The 13286-nt window shown below is 43.1% G+C and overlaps 1 protein-coding gene across 1 annotated transcript in view; it reads right to left on the minus strand.

The window, feature by feature from the left end:
* PSD (pleckstrin and Sec7 domain containing) overlaps positions 1-13286 on the minus strand; it is a 318145-nt gene that overhangs the window by 180216 nt on the left and 124643 nt on the right. The window contains exons 8-9 of the mRNA XM_030204993.1: positions 8584-8642; positions 4633-4722 (exon numbers count right to left, since the gene is read on the minus strand). Coding sequence (XP_030060853.1) covers positions 4633-4722; positions 8584-8642 — 149 coding nt within the window. The remainder of the gene's footprint in view (positions 1-4632; positions 4723-8583; positions 8643-13286) is intronic.

The following is a 13286-nucleotide window of genomic DNA, read 5'->3' on the forward strand; positions in this document are numbered from 1 at the left end:
TAGGGCTCTTCAGCTTGGAAAAGAGACGACTGAGGGGGGATATGATTGAAGTCTATAAAATCTTGAGTGGTGTAGAACAGGTAAAAGTGAATCAATTTTTCACTCTTTCAAAAAGTACAAAGACCAGGGGGCACTCAATGAAATTACATGGAAATACTTTTAAAACAAATAGCAGGAAATATTTTTCACTCAAAGAATAGTTAAGCTCTGGAACTCGCTGCCGGGGGATGTGGTAACTGTGGTAGCATACAATGTTGCTACTAATTGGATTTCTGTCAGGTACTTGTGACCTAGATTGGCCACTGTTGGAAGCAGGATACTGGGCTAGATGGACCATTGGTCTGACCCATTATGGCTATTCTTACGTTCTTATGGTACCACATTCATGTTAGCCCCAGAGCATGTGTTTGAGGCATGGTCTTCTATACTTACTGGGCTTCCTTAGAAAACAGCTCAGGTTATTATGCGAACCACACCACTGCCTTAAAGTACCAATAAAGAGGAGAAAAGGACCTCAGCTATCAAAACATTTATAGGCTCATAGTATTGTCTTTCATTGATCCAAAAACTCAATATAAACAGCATTTTACAGATATTTCATTGCTATATTTTTCTGCTTCTGATGCTCAAAAAAATGTGATCGTACTTGATCTAAGATTTCAACCAAATATAAAATCACTGAGGGCTAAAATAGACCTAAAAACATTGCTTTGATTGCTCCATCTGTGTGTGAATTAAGTGATTTTGATCCTGCTTGATAAAGAATTTTTTGAGTATCAGAAACAGAAAAATGTAGCAATGAAATATCTGGAAAATGTTGTTTATATAATAAAGGAGTTCTTTGGACTGATGAAAAAGAATACCATAACCCTGTAAATATTTTAGTATACAACTTCAACTCTGAAGTCCTGTTCTCCTTTTTTTTTTGTACATTAAGGCAGTGGTATGATTCACATAGAGGGGCATAATCGACCAGAAACGCCTATCTCCATGGGCGTTAATCTCCGAGAACGGGTCCGTGAAGGGGCGGAGTGAACCGTATTTTTAAAAAAAAATAGACGCCCATGCTTTATTCGCCAAGGTGTGAGCTGGGCGTTTTTGCTTTTCACCGATAATGGAAAATGAAATCGCCCAGCTCAAAAACGAATAAATGCAAGGCATTTGTTCGTGGGAGGGGCCAGGATTCATAGTGCACTGGTCCCCCTCACATGCCAGGACACCAACCGGGCACCCTAGGGGGCACTTTTACAAAAACAAAAAAAAAGGTAAAAGAGCTCCCAGGTGCATAGCACCCTTCCCTTGGGTGTTGAGCCCCCCAAATCCCCCTCAAAACCCACTGCCCACAAGTCTACACCAGTACTATAGCCCTAAGCGGTGAAGGGGGGCACCTACATGTGGGTACAGGGGGTTTGGGGGGGTTGGACGACTAGTAGCATTAAGCAGCACAATTGTAACAGGTAGGGGGGGGATGGGCCTGGGTCCACCTGCCTGACGTCCACTGCACCCCCTAACAACTGTTCCAGGGACCTGCATACTGCTGCTTGGGAGGAGGGTATGACATTTGAGGGTGAAAGTAAAAAGTTGTGAAACATCATTTGTTGTGGTGGGAGGGGGTTAGTGACCACTGGGGGAGTCAGGGGAGGTCATCCCCGACTCCCTCTGGGGGTCATCTGGTCATTTAGGGCACTTTTTGGGGCCTTATTCGTCAAAAAACAGGGTCCAGGAAAAGTGCCCTAAATTCTAGCTACAAACGCATCCATTATCGGCGAAGGGCGCCCATCTCTGTTCGGGTGATAACCACGCCCCAGTTCCGCCTTCACCACGCCTCCGACACTCCCCCGTCAACTTTGTCCGCATCCGCGACGGAGTGCAGTTGAAAGCGTCCAAAGTTCGGCTTTCGATTATGCCGCTTTATTTGTTTTTGTGAGAAGAACGCCCATCTCCCGATTTAGGTCGGAACTTGGGCGTTATTCTCGTTCGATTATAAGCTGGATAGTAAGCACAGTTATTTTGTATTGGCTTATTCAATTGCTTTGCATACTTCTTATTTAAATTCAAAAAGTGTTTGCTAAAAGAATGCCAGCCTCTTGGTAAAAAAAAAAAAATCAAAATTTATGACATATTCAGTGCATGCAACACAATGAGTAAGGTAGGTAGGCTCATCCAAAAAACACAAGGGTGATGCAGAGATTCCTATATGCAAAGTTTATTAAAAGGTTACACCAATATTACTCAACATAGTGGCTGTGTTTCGGTGCAGGAGTGCCTGCTTCAGGAGTCTAAAATATATGTAGTGAGTATATTTAATAGTATTTGAAATGGTAGCATATGCTTTTACATTTGTTTATGCTTGTTTGTTTTCTTATGGTGTGCTATTATTCATATGTTTGTTTTTACACTCCTGAAGCAGGTGCTCCTGTGCCTAAACATGAGCGCTCTGTCAAGTCATATTGGTGTAATCTTTTAATAAACTTCACATATAGGAATCTTGGTGTCTCCCTCATGCTTTTTGGATAAGCCTACCTACCCTACTCTTTGTGTTGCCTTTACGCCATCCGTAGGGATTGAGTGTTCCTCCACGCCTCATGGTTGATCTTTCCATATTCAATGCAAGACCAGTGGAACAATCAGGCAAACTAGGTGGCCACCTACAGTGCCACAATTTTGATGGCAACAGTGGCAGAGTCAGGTTTATGCTGCAGGAAATCATTTGAGTGTCATAGAGTAAGAATGATTTTTTTTCTTTGTCTTTTAAACAAAAACTTACTAAAATGAGGGGTTGCTAGTGCTTTTGACATAATGTTTTAACTAGCCTGCTTGACTTCTCACAAGTTGTTGTATTGATATTGTTATGTGCTGTACTTCTATGTTGAGTTTTTCTTTTTTTGTAATTATGCTTTGATTACTAGACTGTGTTTATTGACTTTGTTGGTGTGTTCAATAATTTATCTCTTGTAAATAAAAAAAAAAAACACTGTATGACATTGCTACTCCACTGCTTTTTCAGGACCCTCTTTTGGTACTAACATCAGGATACTGATGCAGGGGGAGAAAGAAAAAGAGGACTCTAGATATTGGGAGGGGAAGGAGAGAAAGATGGGAATTTTTGTGGGGCTGGTGAGGGAGGGGAGAGGGAAAAGAATGCTGGGTTTGGGGGAGGGCATACTTGAAGTTTTGCCTACAGTCTACAATAGCCTTGCACCAGCATTGAATCAAAGCAATATTTATTACAGCTTAGCAAATACCAAAGGGATGAATAAAGAGCTCATTATTATCTATAAGTACAATATTTTGTATTGTGATTGCTAGAATGCCATTTAACATTTTTTATTTGGCATGATAAAAGATTAATATATGCGGTCATACAATTTTTATATAGTAATCACAACTGCATTAGTGCCTTTTGGTAATCTACCTCTTTATGTTCTACTAGTAAAAAAGGCCCATTTCTGACACAAATGAAACTGGCGCTAGCAAGGTTTTCCTCGGAGTGTGTATGTTTGAGAGAGTGTATGTGAGAGTGACTGTGTGAGAGAGAGAGAGTGAATGTGCGAGTGTGTGTGTGTGAGAGAGAGAGTGAGTCTGGGTGCGAGTGTGTCTGTGTGAAAGAGAGTGTGTCTGTGAGAATGAGAGTGTGTGAAAGTGCGTATGTGAGACACAGTGTGAGAGAGAGTGTGTTTCACACAGATACAGTGTGTGCGAGAGAGAGAGAGTGAGAGTGTGTGTGTGTGTGTGAGACACAGAATCTCTGTGAGACTGAGTGTATGAGACCAAGAGAGTGTGTGAGTGACTGTGTGACACATAGAGAGTGAATGTGATACAGTGTGAGACAGAGTGTGTGAGAGACAGTGTGTGAGAGTGAGAGAGAGAGAAAGACATTGACTGTGAGAGTGAGAGAGAGAGAGAGAGAGAGAGTGTGTGTGTGTGACAGAGATACCCCCCTCTAGAGACAGGGCCCCCCCCCCTCCCTCTCTCTCTCTGTTGTCTGAGCGTTACTGTGCAGGACGCTGAGCTCTGGCTGTGCTTCAAGGAACTGACCAATCCTATTTAATAGAATGCACCTCCAACATTCTGAAGCCGAGAAACCTCGTGTGGTTGGTCACTTCTGCTTGTGACGAACCCAGAAGTACGTGATGTCAATTCAGGAGATGGATACAGAGAGTAGGAATGCCTCAGCCATGCAGTCAGCTTCAGAATGTTGGAGGTGCGTTTTATTATATAGGATGTTTCAAAATCTATTTCTGGCTACTTATCACACTATTTTAAAACTCAGTTCCAATTCTGAAAACAATAACAGGTCTGCCTCATTACATTGTATAGTGGTCCACCTTTAAAGGTACAGTCACCCATTGGTAACACCATTTGAGTATATGGAAACCAACACAGAAATTAGCAATGAAGTAATCAGAAAGGTGAACGTTTATATCCATCATGAGAAAATAAGAAACAGTTGTGAAGAAAACTGCTAGCTCTTTGGCAGTTAAATTCAGTAACATTATCTAATATAATCCTGAAAATGGAAAATAAAATAAATATAAACAGCTTAGTACATCCAGCAGTGAATGAAATATTCCTGTATTTCAATTTTGAGTCCCTGGGTTCCCTTGTTTGCAAGCGGCTACTTCCAATTACCTTGAGCAGCTCTCTAGGGAAATCCTTCCCGCCATTCAGTCCTTCCAGGTTTCCAATGAACTCAAGACAAGACATCCGCTTTCCAATGTTCTAGGAGGGGGAAGAAGGATGAAGTCAGTAGCTGAGATACCTCAAGTTCTGTGCATAAAGCATGGGGACCACATTTGAACCTCTGCCCACACACTTGCATGCTTGTATTATAATCTCATGCACTCTGAAACGTGTCTGTATGTGGCCAGAACCTAAAGGGTCTCCTGGTTTCTGATTAGCTATAGCAAAGATTGCAGAGATGCTGAAAGAGTACTATGCTCCCTGGAACACTTCTAGTCTATGTTGAAGTGATTGCATTTTAATGGTAGCAATTCTGTAATGTTTCAGATTCTGTATTTTTTCACTATAGTGTTTTGTTGTAATTTTATTGTTAGTAGAACTATGAATTTTATTTGTAATCCACTTTTCTGCAATTTTTGCTGTAAAGGGTGGAATATAAAGTACAATAAATCAAATAAAAGCAAAACAAAAATCAAGTGGCATAAATAGGATGTACGCATGGGAGAAGAAGGTCAAACTATGGGATTTCTGAATGCAAAGCTCTGAGCATCTCCAGGTCTCTCCTGCAGAAGGCTTTCTCCCAGAACTCAAACATTATTATTAATTATTTAGCTCACACTATTTTTTCAGTGGTAGCTCAAGGTGAGTTACATTCACATAAAGTAGGTATTTCCTTGTCCCCCAGAAGACTTACACTCAGAGTCTGTACCTGAGGCAATGGAGGGTTAATTGACTTGCCCAAGATCACGAGGAGCAGCAGCAGGATTTGAATGGCCCTCTCAGCACGGTTTAAGTAGGTAGGAACCTCTCCTGCTCACTTAAACCATGCTAAATACCGATCCCCTATAGTGGAAGTCTATGAATTAAAGAAAAGACATGACTGGTGAAGAGACAGATATGGAAGCAGAAATGTCGAACAGATATATTAGCTGGATGTTCACACTAAAAGATGAAGGCGAAAGGCCAAAGGCAAAAGGCAAGGATAAAAGAGACTGTGAAGTTAACACATTACATTCACTAAGGGGCCCTTTTACTAAGCTGCGCAAGTGTCTACACGTGCCCAACGCATGCCAAAATGGAGGTACCGCCTGGCTACCGCGTGGCTCTTGCGGTAATTTTATTTTTGGCATACGTCCGATATGCATCTCTGAAATTATTTTCGGACACGTATATTGGGAGTGCACCAAATGGCATTTGACGTGCATAGGTCATTACCGCCCAGTTACCACGTGAAACTTTACCGCTAGGCCAATGGCTGGCGGTAAGGTCTCAGACCCAAAATGGACACAAGGCAATTTTAATTTTGCAGCATGTCCATTTTCAGAAAAAATTTTTAAAAGGCATTTTTTGCAGGTGTGCTGAAAAATGATTCTGCGCGCACCCAAAACACATGTCTACACTACCCCAGGCCATTTTTCAGCACACCTTAGTAAAAGAACCCCGTAAGGAAACAGTAGAACTACTGGCACAACTGAGAGTAGATAAGAATCATGAGGTGCAATCTCAGAATGCTAAAGGAGCTAAACGATGTGTTGACTGCACCCTCACAGCAGTATTCAAAATATCACTTCAGTCAGCAGAAGTTCTAAGAGAATGGAGAAAAGAAATCACAGTACTGCTTTACAAAGATGAAGCGGAGGACTACAGACTTGTCAGTTTGACATTGGCTTCAGACCAAGTAGTGGGTTAGAAACACTTCTAGAAGGAATGCTAGACCAGATCTACTGATATTTAGATATGAGAATCTCTGTATTGTTGGTCTCCTTAAACTTGTCCTCCATGTTTGATTTGGTGGATGCTAGTATCTTGCTAAACCAGTGCTTATTGATTTTTTTGTGGCTATGAGTCTATGATGGCAGCCTAATAAAATTATGTGACACCCTTCCTCCCATGATTCACTTATAGAGAGCCTACCCAGACTGCAATTCGAAATGCAAGTTCTGTGACCCCATTTGGGGTCCCAATGCACAGTTTGGGAAGCTTTGTGGTTCTGTACTAAACTGGATTGCTTCTTTTTTAACTTACCAGAAATTCTGGATGTGTTTTCAGGACAAATAATCCAACCTGTATGACTGGAGATGGGGAGTAGCTCAAGAGTCCCCACTGTCTCCTTTACTATTTAATATTGTTTATTTATTTATTTACTAGACCATTTCTTATTACAGAATATCTACTTGAAACCCTTTGAAGCATTAACTAGACAGTTCGGGATGGATGTATTTATATATACAGATGACATCCAATTACTGTGTCCAACAGAAGGTGATGTGGCAATTTCAATGGCCAGATCACCTCAGCACCTTGCAGCCCTGATCCCCTGTTGGTGGAGCTGCTGGAATCTCCCCTTCCCTCTCCCCCTCTCCACCAAACAGCTGACAAAGCAAAACAGGTGGCCTTCGTCCTACTGTATATCCTAATTCCTACTCCTGCAACCACCACAATGCTATTGAATACCCAATGCAAATGGAAACAGATGATACCACACCTGCCAGATGCTTTGCTCATTGCTGTTATTCCAAATCAACTGCTCTTAATGTGACTGAAGTTAAACATTTTAGGAAAGGAGTTCTTGAAATAAACTTACTGTCACTTCCTAGAGTAGAGAGGACAACTAGAGAGACAGAAGAGAAAGTGGTTGGTTATGGTTTAGGGAGCAAGGGGATAGAAGAGAGAGAAGCTGGGTTTAGCTTGGGTGGGGGGGAAGACAATGTGTGCAGTGGGGATCCTGTTTAGCAGGGAATGAAGAGGGAGTGTGTATGAACACAAGGAATGCCATGATGGGTCAGATCCATATTCAGTCTAGGCTGGCATCCTGTCTCTGACTGGCCAATCCAAGACACTTGGAATTACTCAACAGATCTTCTCTGCTGCTGATTCCCCCCCCCCCCCCCCCTTCTCTCTAGTTGGGGTTTCCCAACTTCACAGATGTCTGACTAGGGGAAGGTCACTGGTCTTTCTCAATCACTCTTATTCCAAGTTTCCTTGAATATACCGATAAGAACTTTCTGGTAAGACTGTCTTTTATGATTCCACATGACAAAATAGTGGTCTCGTTTTGAATTACATTATTCATTTATATTATTTGGTCCTCTTTTGTCCAACAAGGTTTTCTCATTATTATCTTTATTTTGATTTTTATTTAAATATATAATCTTTTTAGTGTTGTAGTATTGGCAATCAATTTGCAAACTTTAGGTACATAACTTACGGAAAATTTTGTTTTTGAACATATTTATGTATTTTTTTACATTATAAAAATTTTTTACATATTTAATTCTATATGCGTTATGTTTGTCTTAATTTGTAATAATTTATGATTAATATATTTATGTGTTTTTATGTTAGACCCCTGAGGCAGGCATTGTACGCCGAAACACAGCCCGTGTCGGGTCATTCTCAGAATAAAAAGGACGTCAATTATCTCAATCCTGAAGGCTCAGAGTTGCTTTTTTTTCTGTTTCTATGCACTAAGTAGTTAACATGTAAATTACAGTGTGGTAACAGCACAAGAGCTTCGTACCTGCTATCACCCTGGTATAAAAGATATCAAGTGCTAATTCACGCAGTAACTGCATATTTTGTTACGGGATGGGAATGGGCACGGACTGCACATTGCTGTTAGCATAGGACAACGTTTTGTGCACTATCACTGTTGCAGTTAGCACAGATGCTCTTCATGCCTCTGGCTTAACATACAGTTAGCTTGGGACTACTTACCTGATTATTGTGTGCTAATGCAAATGTTAATGCACAACCTGCAATGGAAAAAGCTGGGCATGCCTTCAATACCTGCAACATTAGATTTGCAGCTACTGTGTGTTAATTTTCTGCGTTAAGCCATGGTGACTGCAAAATCTAATGACTGTTATTAAAAGGCGCCCTTATTTTTGCAGTACTTACATGTCCATGAAGATCCGTATTCAGGAGCATCAAAGCACAGGTCAAAGTGTGGACTCCATCTGCAGGACGAATTCAAGACAAGGCCATTCAGTTTGACAATATACTATATTGCTGTTTACTACGTGAGCTATTAAGGGTCCCTATAAGCCTGACGTATAAATTAACCTCCTGTCAAGAAATTCCCGAGGGCATTTTCAGAAGCATTTCCAATGGGCAAGACAGTGCTTTAACAAAGAAAATCTGTGAGTTTATAAATTCGTTTGCCAGGTAAGCAGATAAACTTATGCACCTACAGCCTATAAGGGGTAATTCTATAAGGAACCGTCCAGTTTTAGGCAGCAAGAATGTGCATGTATTCTGGAATTCCACTCATAGACATGCATACGTGAACCCATATGCAGGAAAATGAGCAGTTCCTGGAAAAGAACTATGCTGTAAGTACGCACCTAGATGTGATGGTGCATTTACATGGGTGGAGCGCGGGTGGGGCGCATGCTTACACATATAAATTATGAAAACCCAGGGGTTGATATTCAGCTGGTGACCATGAGAGCTTTATTACCTGTCATGGCGTTATTCCTAGGTAATCAAGGTTGGGCCGTGTCCAGGTACCAGCATTGATTATCCAGGTTTATGCAGCCAGCTATCTCATATGCAATTAAGAGCAGGGGCAGCCCAAGGCAATCTGCCATATGAGGCAAGGACTGAGATGTCACCTGAGGTGAGGGCTGAGATGGCGACCCTCCCCCCCCCCCCCCCAGCCATGGTCTTGCATTTCCCCCTTCCTTCTTCAACCCCCTTCCTCGAGCCCACCTTTTTGTTCCCAAAAGACGGTGGCGGCAACGATTCCCATGGGCTGCCCTGCCGCCGGCACCAGACTCTAGGAAGTTATGTCAGAGGCGGGCCGCAGTAGAGAGAAAAGGCCGGTGTCAGCGGGGCAGGGCAGCCAATGGGGATTGCTGCCACCACTGACTTTTAATAAATTTATTTTATTTATTTATTTTGTTGCATTTGTATCCCACATTTTCCCACCTTTTTGCAGGCTCAATGTGGCTTACATAGTATCGTAAACAGCGTTAGCTGATTCCGATATGATCAGATATAAGGTATGAACAGTTACAGATAATATTATGGTAGAATGAATTACATGTATGGTAAATACAATTGGGGGCTTAATGAGGGAGAGTTAGGATATGTCCATTACGGTCTTTGGTTACGTTGTATCGCAGGTGCCAGGTTTTTTATGTTGGGTCGGTGGGGTATGCCCTTTTGAACAGATATGTTTTTAGTGCTTTCCGAAAATTCAGGTAGTCGAGCGCAGTTTTTACTACTTTAGGTAGTGAGTTCCACATTTGTACGCTCAAGTAGGAGAAGCTGGATGCATATATGGATTTGTATTTGAGTCCCCTGTTGTTTGGGTAGTGGAGGTTTAGGTATGATCGTGCTGAATTTATAGTATTTCTGATTGGCAGGTCGATGAGGTCTGTCATATATCCCGGTGCCTCGCCGTAGATAATTTTGTGAACTGTCATGCAGATTTTGAAAGTGATACGTTCCTTAATTGGAAGCCAGCACAGTTTTTCTCGGAGTGGTTTGGCGCTTTCAAAGCGTGTTTTTCCGTATAAAAGTCTTGCTGCTGTGTTTTGGGCGGTCTGAAGTTTCTTTATAATTTGTTTTCTGCATCCTGCGTAGATGCCATTACAGTAATCTGAGTGGCTTAGTACCATTGACTGTACCAGGCTGCAAAATATTTCTCTCGGGAAGAATGGTTTCACGCGTTTGAGTTTCCACATTGAGAGAAACATTTTCTTTATGGTGGTTTTCGCTTGGGTCTCTAGTGAGAGGTTTCGGTCGATTGTTACTCCGAGAATTTTCAGGTTGTCTGAGATAGGGAGGGTATGTTCTGGTGTCTGAGATAGGGAGGGTATGTTCTGGGGTGTTGATATTTGTGGGTTTGTATGTATTATATTGGGATGTGATGAGAAAGCAATGTGTTTTTTCTGTATTAAGTTTTAATTGGAATGTGTTTGCCCATGAGTTCATGATGCTTAAGCTGAGCTTGATTTTGTTGGTGATTTCTTCCAGATCATGTTTGTAGGGGATGTATAATGTAACGTCATCAGCGTAAATAGATGGGTTAAGGTCTTGGGTGGATAAGGCCTTGGCTAGTGGGACCATCATGAGGTTGAAAAGGATCAGTGATAGTGGGAATCCTTGCAGTACTCCGCAGTCTGGTGACCAGGGTGGCGATATGTTTGTGCTTGATTTCACTTGGTATGTTCTGGTGGTTAGAAATCTCTTGATCCAATTAAGAGTGTTTCCACCGATTCTGAAGTAATCTAGGAGTCTTAGCAGTATGTTATGGTTAACCATATCGAACGCACTGACATGTCAAATTGGAGGAGGAGACTGTTTTTGTCTATTGCTATCTCCCACTTGAATTTAGTTAGGAGAGTGAGTAGTACTGTTTCGGTGCTGTATTGAGGTCTGAATCCTGATTGTGACTCATGTAGTATAGTAAATTTTTTTTATGTAGTCATTGAGTTGTATGGCCACCAATCCTTCCATAAGTTTGACTACTAATGGGATAGATGCTACTGGGCAGTAGTTGGTGATATCGTTTGTTTTTTTCTTGGTGTCCTTTGGTATTGGGGTGAGCAGGATGTTACCTTTCTCCTTAGGGAAATACCCTGCTGAAGCATGAAGTTTAAGTGGGATGTGAGATCTGTTATGAAGCGTTGGGGGGCAGATTGTATTAGGTAGCTGGGGCATATGTCCAATTGACAGTGGCTGTTGGAGTATCTTTTGATCGCCTGCTCCAGAGTCTTGACGGTGTCGTATTCCAGCTGCACCTGGGATTTGGCGCCATTTATCGGCGGTTGGCACCGCTTCCACCAAGCCCCGATCTCGGAGCTTGGCGCCGCTTCCACCAAGCCCCAATCTCAGAGCTTAAGGTTGGCTCGGGGAAGGGGACTGAAGAAGGAAGGGGGGAGATGTCGCTCCCTGAGGAGTGCCGCCTGAGGCCCTCACCTCAGATGGCCGCCCCTGCTTAAGTGCAATATTCAGCACTTAGCCACCTAAGCGATACCTCATTAAGATAGGACTGTGTTTTATGCCGTCCAATATGGCTGCTTAACTTAGGCAGTTAATTGCTGAATATCAGCACTTAACCTCATGCCAACTCTGTCCACGACTGCCCACAAAATGGCCAGCTTTCAGTTTAGCATTAAGTGCCATTGAATATCAGTGGATGGCTCTGCACAAGCGATTTAAATGGCCAGGAGATGTTTCTGGCCATAAGAACATAAGAATAGCCATACTGGGTCAGACCAATTGTCCATCTAGCCCAGTATCCTGTTTTTAGCAGCAGCCAATCCCGGTCACAAGTACCTGGCAGAATCCCAAATAGCAGAAACATTCCATGCTACCAATGCCAGGGGCCAATGATCAGAAGAAAAAGCAGGAACTAGAGGCCAATAGAACTGTACTAGCACCCTCATCTGCTCCCGTCCGATGATCAGAGCCAGCGAGCGTGTGCAATAATGCGATTGCTGGCTCTGAACGTTAATTGCATGCAAATGATTACAAACAAGGGTCTCCCATATTCCTCCCTCATGATCAGCGGGCAGCGCACCAAACAAGGGCGCTGCTACTGCTGCAAACTGTATGCCAGTTTAGAGCTGGTGTTAGGGATTGCCAGTGAGGGAGGAATGAAGGAGACCCCTGAAGAGGTATGACAAGTCCAGGAGTTTCTCCCGGACCTGTCAAACCTAAGTCCGCCTCCCAAACACAAAAACCCCGGTGGTCCAATGGGACTGCTAGCTTTCCCCTTCCACTCCCCCATCGAACAAAAATGCCCTGGTGGTCCAGTGGTACCATTATCTAGCTAGCTAGTCCTCCCTCCCTCTCCCCCAGAGGCCTACTCTCCATAGTAGTAGTAAGTGGAGGAGGGAGGGACTAGCACTCCCTCACTCCTCTTCGGGCGCCTTCCCAAAATGGCAGTGGCCCGCCCTGCACGGTGCATCCTGGGATGTACTGGGTGGGGCTTAACTTCCTATCTCTGGGCAGTTGTAAAATCCCCAGGGAATTTGCACCAGTTCATAACAGGAAAGCCTTTCCCTTTGAAAAGTGCCCAGAAAAATACCCACAGAAATTTGTACCTGCTGTCTCAGTGGGAACATTTCTCCTAAGAAAAATAAGTATAAATTTGAAAATGTAATGCGACACATGTTCATCCTTTCTCCACCCTGAACCTGTACAGATAGGGAGGATAATTTTCAAAAGCATTTCCACAGGTAAAACAATGCTTTACCCATAGAAATGGGCTTGTATGCAATTGTCTGCTTATCTGCACTTAAACTTGTATGCATATTGCTAAGGTCACCGAGAGGGGGGGCATGGGGGCAAGATTCCTTGGGCCCTTTCTCCCAGGGGGGCCCAGTGACAGGGTCTCTCTCCTGCTTCTTTGTGTTGGGACCCAGGTGATTGCATTAATGCGATAACCAGAGTCCCGGCACACAGGAGCAGTGAGAGTGAGAAATTGAGGGAGGAGAAGATGCAGGAAGGTGAGGGAGAAGTGGCGGTGACTGCTTGGGGGGGTGGCGGCCCTGCCCTGAGCATGGCTCTGTCTGTTGGCGGCCCTGCATATTGCCTGTTCATGTGCGAGTTTCCTCAGACTGTGTGGAAGTGTTCCCACAGATGGG

This window comes from Microcaecilia unicolor, chromosome 5 (assembly GCF_901765095.1).
Source record: "Microcaecilia unicolor chromosome 5, aMicUni1.1, whole genome shotgun sequence".
Classification (NCBI taxonomy): Eukaryota; Metazoa; Chordata; class Amphibia; order Gymnophiona; family Siphonopidae; genus Microcaecilia; species Microcaecilia unicolor.